Below are 24,169 nucleotides of genomic sequence, written 5' to 3' on the forward strand. Positions count from 1 at the left end.
GTCTATGGCAGGTGAGCAGTCTTTAACTCAGCAAAAGGTAAAGAGACTTTGTCAGATTTGACTATCACAACCTAAGAAGAGAGCCAGAAGGTAACATAGACACAAGTGCTCCCTGAAACACTGACATCTGTTCACTCTACTGTTCACAAACCTGAGTGATTCTGTGGGAGTGGGACAACTGGACCAGCATCCCAATTCATCACAAACCTTTATATCCATGACTCATTGGATTTGCAACCTTATCTAGGAGGAAGCATGATTTATCAAAAGCTTAAATAAACAGATTTGTTTTCAGGCTTGGTTTGAAGATTGGGAAATGTGTTAGAACATTGACTGTTAAGGTTATTCCAGAACTGGGGTGCCTTAAAAGAGAATGGACCTTAAAAAACCCAGACTTTTTGCTGGAAATCTACAAAGGCAAAGACAAAGGTTCTTATATGTTGGGTGCAGCTGTGAGCCTTTAGATTTATCCTGAGAGAAAACTATGGTTCAGTTGGGAGAATGTTATGCTATATAAATCTTTCTGTTCATTTATGTAATGTCTGGCTCCCTCTGCTCTGCTCTTTTTCAGATGTGGATATCCTCCAGAAGCTGGGCCTGGTTGGGAAGAAACCTTCCACAGGGACACGCTCTACTCCACAGGGCGTCATTCCCTTCAAATCAGGAGTCATCCTGACTCAGAGGGCGCGAATTGAAGTGCCCGTGAGCACCGTATTGCCGGTATCACTGAGTGCGGAGTTTTCGCTCGTTCTCAGCGTATGCTCACATCGCGTCAACAACGCCTTCCTCTTTACGGTCGTGTCGAAGAGGAAGAGACTGCAGCTTGGGGTGCAGTTCATCCCTGGGAAAATCGTAGTCCATGTGGGCCAAAAGAACTCTGTATATTTTGATTATGACGTCCACAATGGCCAGTGGCATAACCTGGCTCTGGACTTCCAACCTCAACGGGTTACTTTATATACTTCTTGTGGGAAGACAAGTGTACATGCAAATTTGCATTTAAAAAATGAAGAGACTCTGGACTTGGAACCAGAAGGCTCCTTTCTTCTGGGCAAAATGAGCCACAACTCTGTGCAGTTTGAAGGAGCCATCTGCCAGTTTGACATTCATCCTTCTGCCAAGGCAGCTCACAACTATTGTACGTACATTAAAAAACAGTGCAGGGAAGCAGACACCTATCGACCAAACCTTCCGCCCATTTTGCCGCTGTTACCCCTGGATCCTAACATCTCGGTCACCTTTCGGACTCCCAGTGCCGTAACCCAGCTAGTCAACAAAGGCTTTACCCCTAGTCTGTCGCTAACCCAAGGTAAGACACGGATTAACCCTGTAAACTCTGGAGGTCTTAACTCTTCTACCCTGCCAACGTCCAAATCTCAACTCCTGTCTGTTGCCACCCAAGGAACGGTACCTCCAAGGACAGCCAAACCAACTCTGCAACTTCCAGTCCAGGCCAAAACTCCAACCATTGCTGCCCCCCTTAAAACCAGTGGATCATCAACCCTCCTCAAACCTACTCAACCAAGCAGCCCCAAGAAGACCATCCATGTAGGAACTACCAAATTCCCAAAATCCAAAGGGATCAGCATATCGTTAACAGAGAGGCCAACCACACAAAAGCCAACGCCAAGTGTTCCACCTTCTACAACCATAAAACCGAGACCCTCCAGCACTTATAGCCTTTTGCCTTCCTCAAAGAGGCAGCTGACCACCTTAGCTGTCAAGAGATCTGTGCCAGATGTGACCACCTTTGCGACTCCCGAGCCCTCTTCTTTTGTCTCAGTTACCCCTGCAGCCACTGACGGTTTTCAGACCTTTGACCTGGAGCCGACCCAGTTTTCCCTCCTAGTTGGGCTACCTGGATTGAAAGGAGAACCAGGAATACCAGTAAGACATTTTGATTAACGTCTGCAGTAAAGACATGTTTCCTTTCTAGCGATCGGGTTGGAAATAGTCTGGCACGTAGACAGCCTTCATCATTCTTTGAATGTCCGTGCAGGAGGATTGGCGTGCAGGTGATAGATTCTTCAGAGCGACTGAGGGAGATTACAGTGAATGGGGTAGTATTGAGGCAGGGTCAGAGGTAAAGGAAAGGGAAGCAGCTTAAAATGTTTGAAAGCAAAGGTTTTAAGTTTAAGGTTTTAAGTGAAGCTTTCAGCACAGTTTAAGTATGGCATTATTACCTGAGGATCACTGGTCAGCCATCAGCAACCAGAGTCAGAGAGGGCACAATTGGCCTTGTTTTCTCTGGGTCGGTATATGCTAATGTCTAGTGGGATGTTGGTCAGCACAGGGGTCTGTTAACTGATGTTTTAGAGCAGGGTGAAGGCACTTTCCTCAAGAGTGCACCATCTACTCAGTTCAAAAATAAAAAATAGCTTGCTCTGTATGTCAGAGGAGGCACATGCTAGCTTTTTTCCTCTTAGTGTTGCGGGTATTACTAGTAATAGAGGGCTCCTAACGAGTGGGTGGGGTAATTGGCATTACAAGTTGGGAAAAAAATTGTTCATCGGGACTTTTGTGAGGCAGGACACACAAGGCACGTGCTGTTCTGGTCCTGGTGTAGCTTTAGATCTCCAGGTTTAGTTTTAGCTATGCAGGTTGCTCTGACTCAAAGAGAGGGCAGAACCATGTTTGCATTGTGATTGGCCAGGGGTATATTGATTTTGAGAAGATATTTAAATAAAATACTTTTAAATATCCAGATTTACATAATTAAAAGGTCCCCTATGGCTTTAATAAACCAGCTAGCAGTACTATAATGGTATATTTCAGCCATCTGTGATGTTTATTACACCATATGTTCAGATGTTTGTAGATATTCTTTCTAATTACTGTATTTTGTTACTTTAAATTGCAAACACACAGCTTGTGTAGTCCATGTAGAGAAGAATTACCAATAGGAAAGGATTCTGTGGAGCAGATTAAATAGACGATTAAAAATCAAATGCTCAGAGCAATGCTCCAAAATCTACAGAAAAACTTCCCCTGGACAGTAGAGACAGTTAGTCCATGTTTTCAGAAGAAAAGTGAATGGGTAGAATTTTTATGTATTTATATGTTTTTATTTTTAATATTTGGTGATTACCTGTGATTAATTATTCTTGTTCTTAAGATACAAGTTTTTATAGTGGATATTTAAATGTGAATAAAAGAATGAATGTAAGAAATGTAAAATGCAGTTAGATTTATATTAGTGGTGGTAATTAAAATACTAGTGTATACTTGTACATTTGAGGGGAGATAAAACCAAGTTAATTTGCTAAATATAAAAGGGTGTTTTCATACCTGTAGTTGGTTTCTATGGTCCGGATCAGTTGATGAGTTTGTTTACTTGGAGTGTTTTCACCCTTTGTTTGGTCTGGTTTCACACAGGCATAAACCTGAACGCACGAAAATGCGCACCATTAAATTATGCGTGCACATACTCTCCTCTGATTGGACAGAGCTGTCTGGATCGAAAGCAAGAAATTAAATACACCGAGAATATTCTGTGTTTCACTGCATATATCTGTGCAGTGTGAAGCTGCTTTAACACAGGATGCTGAAAGATGTGAGCAGCGAATGCTGCACATCACTGCATGTGTAAACAGCATGGAGCAGCAGAGACAATGTTATTTCATAGCAGTATTTTATCTGGCTTATATATTAGATTAAACTGTGCATTATAGTTTATAGCAGTAGGAGTAAACATAGTGGCGTAATTAAATTGCGTTAAAAAAATAGTAACAACGCGTTACTGATTAACTTTAACAATCCTAGTTATGTGGTGTTGGTGACAGGAAAAGAGCAGCAGATGAAAAGGAGATTTCTAACCTAAAACTTACTTAGCGCTGTGGGGTTTCTCCCTTTATGCTCATAAAATGAGCGTTTAGATAAAGAACACCTGTTGTGGTCGTTACCCCTGAAAACAGACTTCAGTGTTCAAATATTGAGTTTTTCTGACAGTGCAAAATATTGAAACAGCTTTCAAAACTAAAACAAGGTAAATTCAGCTAGCAGCAGACCATTGACAGTGCTATGTAGATCATTTTTTCCTACCCCACACTGTGTCTTATGGTAGCCAGATGGCAGACTTTGCACTTTGCTTATTTTCAAGAACCTGTTTAATGTGAGTTGTTGGCTGTGACCATGTGTTCTCAGCCGCTATGGTGTGCTCTGACTTTGATATTTTCCTTTTCTGAATTGGATTAAATGCTGAGTAGAACACAATGTTGTCATTAAATATCAGAATCATTGATGTGATCTGTGCAATAATTCGGAGGTCCTACATAGTCAGTACTTACAAACGCTTTTTTTAGCCAACTAAAACTCTTCAACTCTTCTTGTAGTTGAAACGTTTCTTACTTTTGTCTTTTTAGCCTTTTTTTACCCTTTTATAACAGACGATTAGACCTTTACATTTAGATCTAGGATTTGTTGATTTTGAGGAATACATTCCTTCCTTCCACTCATGCAATAGTGCACAACCAGAAAACATGATGCATCCACCACCATGCTTCACATGACAGGAGTTGTTTTTTAGTACAATGCAGACCTTTGTTCATAAAACAAATAGGGGAAAGTTTTCTGTGCACTGATTTACAGTGAAAACACAAAGTAACATTTGGATAAACATTCATTATGGAAGAACAAAAAAAACTGTCATGTGCTGGTTTGTATCAGTTCTGCTTTGTATTAACATAACAAAAAATGTGTTTCTGAGAGTAGACAGACTTGTGGCGGGTTCCTCCTGGTCTTGTAGAGCTTGTAATTTTGTGACTGCATGTCATTGATCAGCTGTTTTAGTTTACAAACCACACCCACTAAACAAAGCAGGCAGAGGGCAAGGCAGAGACGAAACTGTGAAACATAAGCTAGAGTCAGAACCAGAAGATGAATACAGAAAGATCTTGCAACCAAAGCAAAAGTGCTGACAGACTGATTGAACAGGCAGGGAATGCTCAGTCTGCAATGACAAGTGTGTTGGCAATACTTTGCAAAGTTGTGTACAAACCAAAGTGTGAGAAATGGGAAATATGGGGTATCATGGGAAATGTAGTCTCTAGACTTTAGTAGAGAGTCTGCATTTATTACTTGCTCTGTATTTGTAGATAAGATGTAATTAATTGCTTGTTCTTTTAATTTTGTTTACTTTAATAGTAATTTGGACTTTAATAACTCCATTAATCATGGATTTTAGTAGAAAACATATCTGGATTAAAAGCATGGCATTAAATTGGATGGAAATTAAGGCCATGTTGCTGTACCGAGAGCAGTTAGAGCCTTATGTAGGCTTGGTGAATACCATCTGTAATCCAGCATAGTGTTAAAAGTAATGATGACTGTAAAGAGTTATTTTGAGGGAAGAACCACCTTTGATTGGCTACAAAACCTACAGTGGAAAATGTGCCAAAAAGTTTCTGTAAATGAGAGTCTTTTTAAGTTGAAAGAAAAGTGAAAAGATAAGGCTCTGTACCATGGATGCAGAGTCCTAGTCCAATCAGAATGTACAGTAGGGGTGGGCGATATGGCCCTAAAATATCACGATATGTCATGATATTTTTGCGATAACGATACCCTTGGCAATATGACAACACACAGAACAAAAATAAAAAAACAGTAATACACTACTGCACTAATGTTATAAAATATGATATGATCTGGCACACCCCTAACTTAGATTAAAAAATACTAACCATTTTATCAGATTTGTAACAGAAGTAAATAAGCCAGAATGCCATGATACTAATAATAATGCACTCCAAATATCTCCATATATCCAGGATTAAAGTAAAATAAATTATACTGCACAGAGATAATCTGTCTCTAGTAGATATATTATGGGAAATGAGAACAGTGTGAATTTTTCTTTTGCTAAAAACAGTAAAAAAAAAAAAAAAAGAAAAAAGTAGTAACCTGATGTGATTATTAGGGGTGGGTCGTTTCCGATATTCAAAAATGTTTATGATATTTTCACATACAATACGATATGGCAAACCCCTAATGTACAGTGTGGGTAAGATGTAATTAATTGCTTACACTGAAAAAAATGTGGAGTAGGATTTACTTAAAAAAACCTTGTACACGTTTTACACACAGAAATACTAAGTAAATTTAACATAGCATTTTTTTAAGTAAAATTTACTTGCATCTCCTTACAGTTTTTATTAGTAATACCAAAGTAAAATTTACTACTGAAAGCAAGTATTTTTTACTTAGTTATATTTTGATTAAAAATTACTAGTAAAAACCTTGTACACGTTTTACACACAGAAATACTAAGTAAATTTAACATAGCATTTTTTTAAGTAAAATTTACTTGCATCTCCTTACAGTTTTTATTAGTAATACCAAAGTAAAATTTACTACTGAAAGCAAGTATTTTTTACTTAGTTATATTTTGATTAAAAATTACTAGTAAAAACCTTGTACACGTTTTACACACAGAAATACTAAGTAAATTTAACATAGCATTTTTTTAAGTAAAATTTACTTGCATCTCCTTACAGTTTTTATTAGTAATACCAAAGTAATATTTACCACTGAAAGCAAGTATTTTTTTACTTAGTTACATTTTGATTAAAATTTCTGGTAAAAAACTAGTACACATATTACACTAAAAACTCCAAGTATTTTGTTAATAATGGGCACTGCTTAAAACACCTCCCTGAAAAATGAAGACACACAATATCCACAAAATATAATTTTATTTTTAAACACAAAACACACAGTAGTGCTTGAAAATATCAACCCTTTTATTTGAGGCAAAGCTACAACGTTTACACAGCCACCTCATGGTGGGACACCTAGGGTAAAAAATAAAAATAAAAAACTTGTAAAATTATATTTCTGGTGCACAAACGCACATGCGCGCACACACACACACACACACACGCACACAAGTAATTACTGAGGCAAAAGGTGAAACCCCCGCGGAAAAGCGCTGGCCAAGGGCATAGTTACTGAGGCAAGTAGCTAATGCTAGTGAGGGCCATATACTACACAGTAAGCTCGGCTAGCCTCGTGGTAACTGAGCCAAGTAGCTAATTCTAGTGAGGGCCATATACTACACAGTAAGCTCGGCTAGCCTCGTGGTAACTGAGCCAAGTAGCTAATTCTAGTGAGGGCCATAGACTACACAGTAAGCTCGGCTAGCCTCGTGGTAACTGAGGCAAGCAGTTAATGCTAGTGAGGGCCATATACTACACAGTAAGCTCGGCTAGCCTCGTGGTAACTGAGGCAAGCAGTTAATGCTAGTGAGGGCCATATACTACACAGTAAGCTCGGCTAGCCTCGTGGTAACTGAGCCAAGTAGCTAATGCTAGTGAGGGCCATATACTAGCTCGGCTAGCCTCGTGGTAACTGAGCCAAGTAGCTAATTCTAGTGAGGGCCATAGACTACACAGTAAGCTCGGCTAGCCTCGTGGTAACTGAGGCAAGCAGTTAATGCTAGTGAGGGCCATAGACTACACAGTAAGCTCGGCTAGCCTCGTGGTAACTGAGGAGTTAGCAAATGCTAACGGGAGTCATATAATACACAGTAAACATGGCTAGCCTCATGGTAACTGAGAGGAGGTAGCTAATGCTAGCGGGAGAATAGACTAGGGCACTTTGTCATAAAGCTGGGGGGTTAGCTAAATGCTATCCGGAGAAATTAGCAAACAATAGCGGTGGCCAGGCGCCGAGTTAATTAGCCGCGGTAGCTAACGCTAACACGATACCGGGGCGGCTCATATTACACACAACACACTTATACCCATATCAACACTCTTATACCCATATCACATTATACACTTCAACATTTACTTATTTCCCACCTGGATAAAAGGATGAAGAAAGACGCGTTCAGCAATCATCTGACAGGCAGTACCTGTTATCCCAGAGCCACACTCTAGCGCCCCGCATTAAGTTGGGGCGTGTCTAACGTCTGACGTCACACGAGCGTTCTTTTGGCAACATTTTACTTGAATTTCTTTAGTTAATGTAATGATGACAACATTTCAGTAATTTTTACTACAGTTACTACAGTTAAATTTACTGAATGTATTTAACTAAATGGGAAGACACACAATTACGCAGAAACTCCAAGTATTACACTGAATTATACATTACATTTTTGAGTAATTCTCAGAATTGATGTTTTCATGTAGAAATTACTTTAATTGTCCTTGTTGTATTTACAAAGTCAAAAAATCATTTTTTACAGTGTATTTATTTAATTTAGTTTACTCATTCAGACCTTAATACCTCCATTAATCATGAATTTTAGAAGAAAACATATCTGGAATGGATGAAAATAGATGGAAAGTGCAGCAGTGTCATCACCGGTGTGTCTGGTGGTCTTGGTTCTCTGCCCGTTTATGTAATCCTTTGAAAAATGGGCAAAGCTGGCCGGGAGAGTTTTTGGCTATAGACTGCTTACGCTCATTTTCCCATTGTTAAATCTATTAGATCATTGGGCAGAGGTTCAGAAAGCTTTGTGGGCCATGATGACCACCTGATGCTGTACAGCTTAACCCTCTATATTTTCTTACATTTGTTACACTTTCTACTCTGAACATTGACTCTGGCTGCCCCTGCAGCTGTGAATCCCTCGTAAAAATAAATGTGACTTTTATAGGAACGTGTAACAGTAAGTGTGATGTGTGCTGCTGTAACAGCTTACTCTGCTATTATGTTAAGCTTAGCACTGGATAGAATAGTATTATTGCTGTACTGAGAGCAGTTAGAGCCTTATGCAGGCTTGGTTAATCCAGCAAAGTGTTAGAAATAATGACTGTAAAGAGTTATTTTGGGGGAAGAACCACCTTTGATTGGCTACAGAATCTACAGTGGAAAATGTGCCAAAAAGACCAAAAAGGAGAGTTTCTGTAAAAGAGAGCATTTTTAAGTTGAAAGAATAGTGAAAATGTGGGGCTCTCTACCAGGGATGCACCAGGGAGTCCTAGTCCCACAGTATCTATACAAATATTCACCTTTTGGATGATTTACTCTTTTATTACTTTTTATTGAAAGTTATTGAAAGACAGATATGCTTGTATAAAGTAATGCCAAGTGAATAAAAATATTAATGCACAATTTGTCACATTGTGAAATGTTCACATGTCCTAGAAGGCCTTTTTATAGCTAATATTTATCCAATAAAGCTCATATAATACTGTTATTGTTGTGCATCAACTAGTATTCTGTAAACATAGTAAATGTAAATGTCTCTACTGTCTAGGGAAGCATTTGTACTTGATTTTGAAGCATAGATGTGAGGATTTGACTGTGTTAGCATAAGAATTAGGTACATCAGGATGTTGTATTATCATTTTTTAACTGCTGCTGATGCAGCATTGCCGAGTAGCATCAAAGCACACTCGGAGTAAAGTGATCACAGTGGCAGCGCTTACTCGGCTGGATCAATTGGAGCCCTCTCAACAAATTATCTTAACAGAATAAGGTGAAGAACATTTATTCCAAAGAAAATAGTTTTCCTGCTCTACAATATCATGGGCTCGGCAATGCTGGGGGGCTTTAACCACCCACCCATCCCACACCTGATATTAGGCTTAGTGTTAGCTAGTAGGTTTATGTTTATCTGCTGCAGAGAGTAATATTCTACTTACTGTATTTCCGTACAGGGTTTAACACACATACTTTCGCAACATTTTGTTAAAACCAGTTATTTATATACTTTATACCAAACATTGACACATGTATTGTTTCAAATCTAGCTAGAGTTGTTGAAAATTCAGTTGATCAATCAATTAATGATGCAATAGTGAGGATTTCCCCTTTGTTAGATATTCGTGGGTGGCCACTTTACGCATGTTGATGCTGTGGAAAAGTAGGAAGCAGACTATTCATTGATATTTTAACAGCACAGTATACGATTCTGTAACCCATCTTACCCATCACGTACATACCGTTCTAACTGTGAGCATGTTCAGCAGAGCGAGCAGCCAATGTCCTTATCAGTATGTCTGACATATGCGCGCGCACACACACACACACACACACACACACACACACACACACACACACACTGAGCAGTTCTCAGAAGAAGCAGCTACTCTAGGCTCTGTTTCCTTCGGTCCTAATCTCTGCGTTCTTTTATGGGGAGAGAGCGAGATCTCTTAATACTCTTCTTTTACTCCAGAGAGGAAATGTGCCACGTGGAAGAGGTTGGGGGCTCAGAGGGGCTGTTCTCAGATTCTCTCTCTCTCTCTCTCTCTCTCTCTCTCTCTTTTTTTTTTCTCTCACAGATACACTCTCTCACACTCTAACTCTACAGACCTTGTTAAGCAAATCTACAGCAAGTCCAAACGTTTTTAAACTGGGATTTTAGCTTGCCCTGCTCTAACATTCATTTATATAGCACTTGTTTTGTGTTAAAGAGAAATGTGCAAGTAAATGAGAAGATATAGTCTGTAGAATAGCATTGCATGTATGCCTTTAACTTCTTAGAATCAGTAAGGTAGCTTAGGTTCCATCACTCATAGCTACATTACTGTCACACTTAATATCAGTTTCATAGGTCCCAGAATAGAATTCTTTTGGAGTAAAAATCACCAAATTGTGCCCAAAATGTCAACATTTTTTATAGCCACCAAATATTTTCCCACATTGCCTTAATAATCTTGGGCATTTAGTTCATCCAGAGCTGCACATGGTGGTCAGTACCTGGAACCCTTTTTCACTTCTTAATCATGACATCACAAATGTGGTGGGGGTTAAAGACCTTGCAATTCTTCCCCTTCTTCCATCTAAGGATGCCCCAAAGGTGCTCAGTTGGGTTTGGGTCTACATACTTGGCCAGTCCAGCACCTTTACCCTCTGCTCTCTGTGTTTTTGGTCGTTATCGTGTTGGAAAACTGCCATGCATCCCATTTTCTGGGAGAGGAACATGCTCTGCTTCAAAACGTCACAGTGCGTGTTGGAATTCAACCTCGCAATGTTGGCAGGACTCACATAGACCCAGAACATGATGCTACCTCCACCATGCTTGACTGTGAACAAGGGAAAATGTTCTTAGTACCATATTTTTCGCACTATAAGGCACACCAGATTTTTAAGGTGCACTAGCATTGGTGGTGGTGTAATAAAAAAAAAAACTTAGATAGCTAGCAGTTCATCCTGCGTATCATGTTTTAACACTGTAAACGCACAGGCTACAGTCTGACATGCTCAACTCTGAACAGCGAAAGCTGTACTTCAGTGGAGTGGCTGTACTGCTTCTCACAACCTGACTGTCAAAATTAATACATAAGGTGCACCGGATTATAAGGAGCACTGATGATTTTTGGGAAAATTAAAGTATTTTAAGTGCACCTTATAGTAAGAAAAATAGGCTAGATGAAAAGATAGGTGTACTAGGGGTGTACTCACTTTTGTGAGATACTGTAGGTCCTGGACAGCACATTTTATTCACTAATGCCAAGACGTTAACTAAGGGATTTAACCTTCAATATTTCAACAGTTGTAATTCAACAGACATGTGAACAAAATTATTCAGAGTAATCTGATTTTGAGACTCATTATATAGAAGCTTTCTCTGATTTCTTTAGAGTGTTTTTGCTAAAAAAAACAAGGGATTGGGATGTCCACTACAATTGGCCGATGTAACATAATATTTCATGTTAAATTTGCAATAAGGATATTCTAGTAATTAATATAACATATACATCATATATAGCATATACATATCACTCCACAATGAACTGCTTTACAGTATCTGGGCTGCGTTTACTCACTAATCCTTCTCTGCTTTACTGTATCATTTCTGATTGAGGAAATTAAGACAAAACACCAGCCTTGAGACCAAAAGGACCGTTCAGTGTTTGGAAGCTGACCTCTTATTAAATCTGACCCCTCGGTGCTCAGTTCATCCATGTGTGTAATTGGTTTAAAGCTAGATGATGCCAGTAATTAACAAGGGTGCCTACGCCTGGAGTCAGTGTGGAGATTTGGTGCCAGTTAAATGAGTCAGACTTCAGTAAAACTTTAGTATTTTGGGCTGAATTTATTGGCTACAGAGGAAGTCCCATGCTGCCACTATAGCTGGGTATTAATTCTACCAGTGACTTTGTCTGAAGAGAATTTCTGTATCTTGTGTGCCAGCAAAGAAATGCACAATATAGAGCTATAAAAGCCTGTTTTAAATGTGCCTGTTTCATAACTGTTGGGTTTTTACTAACGCTGAATATGGGTTGGTACATGGGCTGGTTTGAACTGCATCATTGCTCTACAAAATGATGGCCCTACAAATTGTCAGTACCTCAGTGTTTGTTGGATTGAATGCACCTTTATTTTTATGTGGACTTTATAATATTGGAGTTCCTGCTGTGGAAAGATCTTTGTAGAGTATGACCACATGTTGCGAATCAACTGTGTAGTCTGGAAACCACAATCATTGGTCAAGCTGGAAACCCTGGTTGACTAGTTTTGTTCTTGTCCAGCGTAGGGTATGTTTTTGTTTGAGTTTGATGGTTTAGGTGGACTACAGCCATGATCAGCCTGACCAAGCAAGATAATGAGCTTTACATTTAAAAACCATCAAATTCATGTAGCAACACTTGACTAGCTAGCAGCACTAGGTCTAAAACTAGATTTTCTCAGCATTCTTTAAACATTCGCAAGGTTCTTCACGCTGGTGCATCTCATCAATAAATGTGCCATAAAAGAAAATGAATAGATTCTTAAGGTTCAAAGTTCTTCTTGAGTTTGACTCCAGAAAAGCCTAAATTTCACTTTCTTCTGCTTCTGGAAAAAGACTTTGATTGGAATTGAACCTATATATCAAGTGAATGTTGTATAGATACTTTAACTGTATACATTCTTAAATATTTTTGTAAGATTTAGGGTAAGATGTTCCTTCAAATTTGCAGATGTTGAAAGATTCTTTAAAGATTTAAAAATTGTTCCTTTTGTGGAAACTATAAGTTCTTAGTTGGTTCTTAAATTCTAATTTACAGTATAGTTCTTATATGGCGTTGCTTTTAGAGAGCACTAGAGAGCACAGACTACTTTGAAAGCGACTCCTCTCTGACTGTGGTTCACTGGCCTCATCCCAGTACAGGGATTACAGCCATGTTGGAGGCTTCACTGAATGTCAGCAGGTAGACAGACAACACTAAATGGTCTTACTCCTCCTCACAATGTGGCTTTTTCTTTTTCTGTGTTTCAGGGACCTCCAGGGCCCCCCGGCAAGCCAGGATTACCAGGGAAGCGAGGGCCTCGGGTAAGCCTTAAAGAACTCCCGCTGTGTGTTCCTCAGCCCTGCCCCGGGCGAGCATATTCTCACTGTTCCGTCAGCCTGCTTCGACTAATTACTCCGATTAAGTAAACGGTTTTGTCGACCCGGTGTTTCTCAGGCCGCGATGATGGTTCGCGTTCGTTTGCCAAGGCAGATTTTAAAGGTGGTGAAGTTGGCATTTTAAAAGTGTGTAAGTGGTTCCTCACACAGCGCGAGCTAAAATCAACAGCAGCTTACCTCGCTTAGTGAATCCCAAAGGCCAGTGCCGTTACTGAGTTTGTGAAACCGTTCCGTGTTCTTGGAAAACTGACTCAGGCTTTTCGAGAGCACATTGTTAAACATGGTCATAGTTTCACAGAGACATATTTTATGCCTATTAGAAAAACAGACCCGATATTATGGCCTTTTTATTTTCTTTTTGGGGTAAAAGTTACCTTATTTTATTGCCTTGGAGATTCCCCTGCAGAAACTCTAGACTATGATGCAGAAGATGACCTAAATCAATAAATAACTGCTAATAATGATTCCAGTTTTTTTGAGTTGCAGTTTCTCCCTCAAAATGCTCCCATGTTTCTTCTTGAGAAACGCCAGTGGATATTTCTCCAGAAAATGAGTCATGTGTTTTTTTTTTTTTTTTTTTTTTTTTTAACAAGACCTTAGTCTTGCTTTTGCTTTAACCATTGCTGTTTTCCCAAGGCCTCAGTCCAGGAATGCCAATTAATATTGAATTTGACCATCGTAGAGGAGACACTTCTGGAGGGATAGTAGTTTTATGAGATAAGAGAGGGGTAAAAAGACACAGTCTTATCTGTTGTAACTGATCCGTTCTTCATATCTTTATCTACAACCCCAAATTAGAAAAGGTGTAGGTGTAAGTCCTACATTTATCTTGACTTTTATTTAATTTTGAACACAAGATATTTCAAGATATTTAATTATGAACAAACGATACACATGATATTTCATGTCTTGGCTGTTCAAGTCTGGACAGTAAAGCATGTACCAGTTTAAAATGTTGCTTTTCCTTCTGTTTACTCTTAAAATAACAAAGGAATCAAACAATTTAGATATTATGCTGTTTCATTCTGTCTTCAAATGCATCTTACAGTGTACAGGGTCATCATTACACTTTTTTGGAACTAGGTACTAGTTCCACTTTCTTCTACAGCTATGCAGCTATATCTCTATAATCCGCTTTTAGCCTCTTTGGCCCATTTTATGCACTACAACAGAGCACTCTCTCCGCTTTTAGACTCTTTGGCCTGTTTTTCTGCGCTACAACTACGCACCTTTTCCACTTTTAGACTCTTTGGCCTGTTTTTCTGAGCTACAACTGAGCACTCTCTCTCCGCTTTTAGTTTTTTTATATTTAGCTTTGAATCTCACATTATAAAAACCTGCTTAACAGCAGGCCAACTTTCATTCTATTTCTAAAATACCACGCGGGCCGCTCCAAAAAATACCACCATAGTTTGGACACCCTTGGTCAAAGTTTTGCTAACAAATGTTTGGATTCGTCAGTAGCTCACAAAAAGTTCTTCCAAAAAAAAAGATCTGGAATACTGAATTATCTGAATATGCGATGGTCCTCCACAGATGATGCTTAGGCATGTGGTTTTCTTATTCTTTAATGTAAAGTAGAGAAGGTCATACATTTCTCTGATTCAGAGAAAGAGACTTCCCTGGTTAAGTCTGAAGGTAAGGTGTGTATTAGATACCTGTTGCAGCCCGTGAGGCTGCCCTTTAGCAGGGCCTCTGAGGGCGGCACTGTGGGAACCCAATCTGTAGACCTGAAGAAAGAGGCCTTTGTGGTGGTCTTATTAAAGGCATTTACAGCCTTGCTGGTGTTCGTCTGCTCTTTAGCTGCTCAAAGGACCCGGTCAAACAGCTTTGGGGATCCATGACTATAAGCCATTAGATGGTTAATATGGAGGCACTGGGGTATTGTTCATTGTAGTTTCTGACTTTGTGTGGAACATTTCTGAAGGCCTAAATATGAGTGTTGACAAAATAAATAAGAGTCTGATCGATGTTTTTGGCTGATATTGACGACCCTTGTTTTTTTTAAATATATACAAATTTGTCTTGAGTTTTATTATGAGAACATTTTACAGCCATGAGTATGACTGTGAATATCTTCTCATATCAGTCATAGCAGTCAGTAAAATGTATCTGGAAATTTAAAAATGTGAATATAGCACAAAAAGCAAGGAAATGTGTGTTTTTAGAATTAGAGCTTGGATCGGGTCCAAAAAATCCAGCACAACCGGCCTGAGCGTTCTGCCTACGCCCGACCCGACCCATACTCTGTTTTTGTGAGTCTGAGCCCGATTTAAACAAGAATATTTTTTAGCAAGTAAAAATGAGCTTTTAAAAAACATTTTCGGGCTGTTCGAATGAGAGAAATCTGTTCAGAATGATGTATATTAACATTGCAACACTGAAGAAGCATAGACCTATTATTTAACGATCTCTCCATTTACTCTAATATAATTAATTATATCTAAGAATATAAAACACTTTCTAAACAAGCAAATATTTTTTTTATTAAATACAACAATAAGGCTACGCACTGACCTAACCCGGCCTGAGCAAAGTGGTGGGAAATTATCGGGTCGTGTTGGGTTTGGGCAGAGAATCTAAACTCTAGTAAGAAAATGCTGCTCGGCAATAAATCTTATACTGTTGGAATACATTTTAAATGGTGCCGCATTGCCTGATTGGCTTCTGATTGGGACCCAGTTGGCAGTACCTGTGAGTATAGGTACTGCTATAGTGGTCAGTAGGTGTCTGCTGCTCCAAGAACCTTTATGCCGAGTTTGAATAGTCTGGATATGGGCAAATTCAAGCTGGTGTTCCACAAAACCAGTTGGGACATTATTTGGAATGAGCCCTGGTACCAGTTTCTCCAAACTTAAGGTCAAGTTCCAAATAACGGGGGATGTCAGAGACAGGCTGTGTAGTGTGCGTCCCAAGAAGATCCTCAAACACTAAACAAGTCAAAAAAAGAATAAGCTTTTTGCCATTGTCAGAGAGGGTTTGCCAAATTGTTCATTGGCGCAACCTCAGCACATACTCAACTCTACTGCTCATCCCAAAAATTATATTTCTTACAAATGTGGCTCCATTTAAAAGAGAAATTAACAGCCTTTCCATAGGTATAATATTTATTGCAATGAAGCATTGTTTTAACAATGAAATAATCTACCAAACACAAATTTCCATACTTTTTGTGCTATGTTAGTTTTGTCTTCAACCTGATCAGTGTATTTGAAAATCTTTCCACCCATCTATGTTTTCAGACTCCTCAAAAAGTTAGTGTAACGGCTAAAGCAGACCTAAATACAGCACAAAACTGAGACACATTTTTTTTTTACAAACAACAAAGATTTTACTGTGTGTCCAGAGTAGCTAATTCTCTATAGTAGCGGCTGTATATATCATTATTTATAGTATTTCATGTATTTCATACAATAAGGTGGCTTAATCTGTAGAGGTGCCCAGGTGCAAGAAATGCCACTTCTCACATAATGCTGCCTTTTTAAGGGAATTTAAAAATAACTCAATCTTGAATCAGTATACTGTATAAAAATATATATTTTTGCCATTTGGAGCTAATTTATTTAATCAGTGAAAAGCTGTAGCAATGATCTCTTTAATTTAGAACAAATAAATTAATTCTCCGTTTATTAGTCTCTGTATGTGTTTTGGAATTTGGAGATCAATTTGAGCTTCAATTCTGCATTTATGTAGATCATACGCACATGGCGGCACCTTGGCGATTGATTTAGGGCACTTTAATTGAAAGCACAGTTTGTTTGAATGAAGCACTCTCTCTCTCTGAGAGTTCACGTGGATGTTGTTAATTTCGTAGGCTCTTGGTTACAAAAGCAGCTAATGAATTAGGGCTGTTGTTTTGGACGCGATTGCATGCCACATTGGAAATGGAGAAGAAAGGGTTGCACAAATACTGAAAGCAGTAAAAGCTGTGAGTGTGTTTGTGTTCTGCTAATGACACAGTGTGCACAACGTCAGGTTTGACAGAGGTGAGGGGGAAATGATGCCGTTGGGACCTGTCGCCTGTCTGACACTTGACATTTGACCTTGGTACCACGGTAAAAGGAAGTGTTCCTCTGGGAGCTGATGGCGATCGCTGCTGGTTTGAGTGCACTGTTGGTGTTCCCTTTGCTGGGCGAACCTGGTAAAGCATCTGGTCCTGGTTCAGCGGAAATGGGAAGTTCATTGAGTAAATGAATGACCAATCCTCAGTAGAGGCTGCCAGCACGGCCTGTAAAATGTTTAGACCCTGAGAAATCAAGTCAGATAACTCAGACACTCGACAGAGGTGTTTACAAACATTTAGAATATCCACATTGGGACCTAAATATGGCAAATGCTGCTTTTTTTGCTTTTCTCATTAGTTCACAATTTATTAATGTTTCTTTGCATTTAAAGCAGCAGTCCTTAAGATGTTTCTTATTTTTCTTTCAAATTGAAATCAATAGTGTTCATAAGATGATAGGAAACAAAATATTCATATTATATATTTATTAAAAAAATATCTGGAGTCTGGTCTGGTACGTTTGTTTGCTGAACATTATTGCTTTAAAGACTGTAAACAGTATTTCATAAATGAACAGAAGGAAAAATATATACAGCTCTAAAAAAATTAAGAAACCACTTAAAAATCATGAGTTTCTTTGATTTTACCAAATTGTAAACCTCTGGAATATAATCAAGAGGAAGATGGATGCTCACAAGCCATCAAACCAAGCTGAACTGCTTGAATTGTTGCACCAGGAGTAAAGGCATACAATTATCCAAAAGCAGTGTGTAAGACTGGTGGAGAAGAACATGCCAATAAGCATGAAAACTGTGATTAAAAAACAGGGTTACTCCACCAAATATTGGGAGTTTGGGAGAAATATTGTCTATAGTTTATGGAATAAAACAACAATGTTCATTTAACTCATACATAAACCTATAAATAGCAAAATCAGAGAAACTGATTCAGAAACTTAAGTGCTCTCTTAATTTTTTCCAGATCTATTTTTTTCCAATTTTTTTATTCTAGCAATTTATTGACATTATTCTGCATTATATAAAAACTATGTTCTGTCACTTTAACAAGATATAGTCCATTGTCAAGGCTTTCCTAATGGGAATGTTCCTATCGGGACAACTCAGGGTCAGTAGTCTAAGCCAGTGTGGCTCGTGGGACCTGATCTGTCACAGCTATGCGTGCACGTGTGACGTCTGTTAAGAAAAAAAAGCAGAAAAAAGCAGAAAAAAAGATGAGCGGCTTGTAAAAACATTACTCGAAATGAGAATTTTAGTCCTTGGCAGAAGCTGATTCCTCCTGAATGGTGATATTTTCCTACGCTGTGTCAGCATATCATTTTTATGGTCAGATTTGCTGTTTTTTTTCTCCTTGTGGACTGAGAGTTTACGAGCTTTAAGAGAAAAGCAAAGGCACTGTATGAGTGCGGCAAGGCGCTCTGTCTTCCTCTGACCGCTCTTAAAACCTCAAACCCAAAAGCACTTAGAAAAACCAATGGACAACCAAAGCTTTGTGCTCTGTCATTTTGGCACGGTCAGTTCGAGAAAACTGCCCATAAATCACTGTGGTGGAAAAAAGAAGTTCTACCACTCTTCTGCCATTGTTCTGTATTACGTCCTCTCGCCAGCACTCCATATGTTGGATATATTGTTAATGTTTATAGATATATTTTTTTCCTATTACGTCCTCCCAGCCTGAACGAGCATAAACGAGTCGAAAAAAACTATAAACAGAAGTGCTTCGCGATGTGGCTGAAGCCATGATTCGCTTTTCTGGGTCATGTGGCTTGTCTGTTCTCAGCAGCTTGTAAAGAATCGAGCTCAACACCATGTCACCCCTGTAAAAGTCTGTAGAAAGAGCTTCAGTGGAGATCTGGCCTCTTCTCCCTGTATTTGTGATTCTGGAGCCTCTGCAAGATTTTGGAAGTCCTCCACCAGCCAGAACAGACCAGTGCTATCTTAAAAACTGGCTATTGGCAGTGGAAATTACTGTGAGGGGAAAGATGTTTTGTACTCACAAAAAGAACAGAGTGGAAAATTTCCTCTTTTTTTTCAAGTAGTTGTTTGGCAACAAAAAGTCAATTGCGCTATTTTTGTCCATCCCCAAATGGAATCGATTAGAAAATACATGTTTGCCTTGTCTGAAGACGTAGACTTGTGTGTTTTCTGATCCTCATCTTTATACATTCAGATACCAAAAGTTATGGGACATCGGGCTATTATCAAGTCCCATGACTTGGAAGCTTGCCCTGTCCTACGGAAGCTAAAGGATGCTGCAGTTACCTGTGGGATATACAGTATATAAAAAATAAGAGACCACTTAAAAATGAAAGGTTTCTTTCATTTTACCAAATTGAAGATCTCTGGAATATAATCAAGAGGAAGAAGATGGATGATCACAAGCCATCAAACCAAGCTGAACTGCTTGAATTTGTGCACCAGGAGTGGCATAAAGTTATCCAAAAGCAATGTGTAAAGCCGGTGGAGAAGAACATGCGAAAATGCATGAAAACTGTCATTAAAAACCAGGGTTATTCCACCAAATATAGATTTCTGAACTTTTAAAACTTTATGAATATGAACTTGTTTTCTTTGCATTATTTGAGGTCTGAAAGCTCTGCATCCTTTTTATTATTTTAGCCATTCCTCATGTTTGGCTGACCCACATGGCAACAGCACCTTTGGCTCGGTTTAACATTAAACTAGGTCTCAGCTTCAGCAGGGAAGAGAAAATAACATGGGTCATACAGCACTGCTACTGGACAACTAAAAGTAGGGGTGTTCTAAAACCTTTGACTGGTAGTGTATTTGCCCATACAACTTTGGATATGGAATTTCCCCATTTATATGCTGTCCAATTACTTTTGGCATTTCAGCATATATAAGGAGAATATGTTGGACAATTTTCAGTCTAAAAAAATCTTCTTCTTTTTTTTGCATTATATTATTATTTTAAATCTGGAAATTACATAGGAAATTAATAAAGCGAAGCAGAAAGTTTTTTTTTTAATTTAGAGAAAAATGAACAGTGTAAAGTAACAGATGCTATGCAATTTATGATAAAAGAAAATAAAAGCCTTTTCACTAGTGGTTAAAGAGTGTATTATATATTACATTCTTTTGCCCATGTTGTATGTCATAATTTAGAAGTCCTATAAAAATGTCTGGTAAATAAATTAACTTCTCTGATTGAAGTAAAATGTCTTGGGCATTCAGAGAGCACTAATTGTCTGGGTATAAACTTACCTCATTATATACATTGGCCTTGTAGCTCCAGCCCAAGATTGCCTTTTATGTTGAAATCAAAAACACCAGAACAGAACAGACCCCCTCCGGTTCTTTAACAGCTAGAAGTCAGGATCTTGTCCTGTAGACAGCGCTCACATGACGTAAGTCAGCAAACTTTACTTCACAGGTCAGTCAGGCCAAAATATACGAAGTGGAACAAGATGTCTGCCACTGGCATGTTCCTATACATCAGCCCACACTGATACAGAGCTGGGGGTGGTATTATATAAAGCAGGATTACTCAGAAAACAACATAACTTAAAGCTGCCTGTCAGGGAAAACTCAGTATTCTTCACTTCAGTTCTTCACTGTACTATTGGATACTGTAAGGCTCTTTAATCAGAGTAGATGTGCAAGGTAGAGCCGACATACTGTATAACATGGTATTAAAAAACATGGTAAAAAAATCATGATGGTATCTCCAGTAGAGGAGAGTAGCCTATGGTATAATCATGAGATAAAATTAAGAGCTCAATCGTATTTGTCTATTTAGGATGGTGCTCACAGCACTCTAAAAATAAGCATTGGTTGAAAATACAGACCAAGCATAGTTGTGAGTTTAGTGATATGCTAAGTTCTACTGAAAGCATGGATGAACATGTCTGCTAAATGTGCCTCAAAACAGGGTTTGTTTGAATGTATGGTCTCAGATATGAAGCTTCATCTCCTAAACATGAGTGATTTGAGCCTCACTTAGCTGAAACACTGTATATGCTGTGGTGATTAGCCTGTTAGCTAGCTAGTTAGCTAGCTAGTAACTTATCTAAGCCTTGCTGTCTGTCTGTGAGTGCAAAACATGACATTATCTAACACATTTATCAATTATTAGGATCTTTTGTCATCAATCTTTGGGTCAGTAAGTCAGCAGCAGCTGCTCTGAGCTGTTTTTACTCTGTGGAGCTGTAGCTGAGCTAGCTAAACGTCTAAAAGTCTAAATTAGCGAGTGTACTATGGAATCACAGTGTCTGTGATCAGTCCGAAGTATTCCTTTGACCAATTGATTTATAATGTCGCTGTGTCACAATTAATTAAGAAAATCTCAATTCTATCTGTTGCATGTTGTCCTGCCGCCATGTTACTTCATTAAATCACGTCTACAATTCGGATCCTCCCATTGGGAATGTATGGCCGTCTATCGCTCTGTCATTGGACTTTGTTGTTCACAATAAATCTGTGCATTTGTTTGCCACAGACTCTCTTGTAGTGTTGGGCGGTATGGCCAAAAATGTATATCATAGTATTTTTCAAGATTCTTACGGTTTCATGGTATATCACAGTATATTTTATTATATTTATTTATTTATTAATTAATTTATTTATTTACTTTTTATTTAGCATGACTTTGCTTTTATATAGGTTTGTGACTTTACTCTACTGTAAGGAGTACATACAATATAAAACACTAAGGTAATAAATTAAGGCATTGATTACTATTGGTTTTACTTTGTCCCACAAAATGACAGAATATATGAAGAAATCAGACTACATTAGCAGAAAAACAGCTGAAGAATATAAACAATAGACCTTAAAAGAGATACACCAACAACTTTAACACGGCTTGCTTCACAAAACTTTATTAAAAAAATAAAAAAATATTATTTTAAAATATAACACTATAAATGGACCTAAATACTCAATGTTTAAGTATGGATATCAATTTACAATATAGAAACCACTGAAACCATTAAAGTATTACAATGAGGCACAATTCCTTTCTCTCTCCAGTTACCAAATACATTCAGTTAAGTGTGCAATAAAATTATCTCTCAAGCTATAGTATTACTATATTTAAAGGGTCTCTTTTCAGAGTGAATAATGACCGTTTGCTGTTTTTTTTTCTATTTTACTCAGATAAAACACTAATACAGTGAGGAACAGCAGCAGGAGCTCCTCAGATAAAGTGCTGTTCTCATATCTCTCTAGACAGATCAGAGCGAGATGAACATTTGACTCCATAGAGCTGTGGAAAATGCCCTCTGAATGCACAGTGAAACAAAGGCCCCCCGCTACTCACACTCATACTCTCATTATGTTTTCTACAGCGCTGTGACGCTCTATATGATGTGTAACTGTATAAGATCTTTCTTTCTGGCTCTGTCTGGCTCCTAACCACTGCCACGTGTGCTGCATCCAAGAAAATTGCAGTATGCAGAGCAATGCACCGAGATTGTTGAATAAGAAGGCGGAAATCTGTAGATGAGCTTCTGGTAAGTGTCTCCATATGGCCAGTATGTGCAGAGTCAGCAGGCCATCAGGCAGGTCTGTGGAAAAGAGGCCCACTCACGACTGGCCCAGAATAGATCATGACACACAGCACTGCAGCTATGACAAAGGGGAATTAGTAATAGCCGGCAGTGTGCACAATAACCTGCACAGTATGAACAACAGTGTATATGTACTATATATATATTTTAGTTTCTGAATCAGTTTCTCTGATGTTGCTATTTATAGGTATATGTTTGAGTAAAATGAACATTGTTGTTTTATTCTATAAACTACGAACATAATTTCTTCAATATCACATTAATTTGCAGAAAATAAGAAATGGCTAAAATAACAAAAAAGATACAGAGCTTTCAGACCTCAATTAACAAAGAAAACAAGTTCATTTTCGTAAAGAGTTAAGCCTTAACCCTGGTTTTAATCACATTTTTCATGCATCTTGGCATGTTCTCCTCCACCAGTCTTACACACTGCTTTTGGATAACTTTAGTTTAGTTGGTTTGATGGCTTGTGATCATCCATCTTCCACTTGATTATATTCCAAAGGTTTTTAATTTGGCAAAATCAAAGAAACTCATCATTTTTAAGTGGTCTCTTATTTTTTTTTCCATAGCTGTATATATACTGCTATAGTATTGGATAGTATAGTAAAATAAAAGTGCGTAAATGAAACAATTTTGACCAAAATAGTTGAAGGCCAGAGCTGTTATCATGTCCTGCAACTTTTACTACATCCCATCAAAGCTAAAGAACACTGCACTGACCAGCGGGATATGAATGTCAGGCTCTCTGCATTAAATGTGGTTCCTATTTCTGCCAAAGTCTGGACACACGGACCATTCTAGACAGATGCTGCTGGTTACATTATGTCATTACTACCCATTTTTACTCAATTACTACCCAGTTACCACCCATTACCTCAGCTACCCCATTACTACTGCCAAAGCAAAAGAACACTGTACGGTACTTGTGGGATATGCATTAAATGTGGAAGTGATTTCTGCCAGAGTTGCCTGTTGTTGCTTATCTGGTCATGTGGACAATTTTAGCCAGACGTCACTGGTCACAATCATTCCCGCCCAATACACTGTTCACTGTAGGTGGTAATGACTTCTAGGATGTATTTGTGAGTCTACTAATCTTAGCAAATGGCCTCATTTGAACTGGCCATTGTTGTACCTCAGTCGAAAGATAGCACCTCACAGCTTATACAAGTGTTCTAAGTAGAAACACTTCACAATAAGTTACTAATCATCTCATGACTTTTTTTGCCATGTCGGTGCTTTAAGCAGATTCAACCTGTAGTATCTCCTCTTTGTCCATGAATCTCCTCATGCTAATGCTAATCTTAGCTTTCTACAATCCTCTGTTGGCAGT

General features: G+C 38.5%; 1 protein-coding gene across 2 annotated transcripts in view; it reads left to right on the plus strand.

Annotated features, from left to right (window-relative positions):
* Positions 1-24,169, plus strand: part of col27a1b (collagen, type XXVII, alpha 1b) — a 141,321-nt gene that overhangs the window by 14,335 nt on the left and 102,817 nt on the right. For both annotated transcript variants that reach the window (XM_049470480.1, XM_022667443.2), the window contains exons 3-4: positions 572-1,887; positions 13,154-13,207. In XM_049470480.1, coding sequence (XP_049326437.1) covers positions 572-1,887; positions 13,154-13,207 — 1,370 coding nt within the window. The remainder of the gene's footprint in view (positions 1-571; positions 1,888-13,153; positions 13,208-24,169) is intronic.

This window comes from Astyanax mexicanus, chromosome 22, assembly GCF_023375975.1.
Source record: "Astyanax mexicanus isolate ESR-SI-001 chromosome 22, AstMex3_surface, whole genome shotgun sequence".
NCBI lineage: Eukaryota > Metazoa > Chordata > Actinopteri > Characiformes > Acestrorhamphidae > Astyanax > Astyanax mexicanus.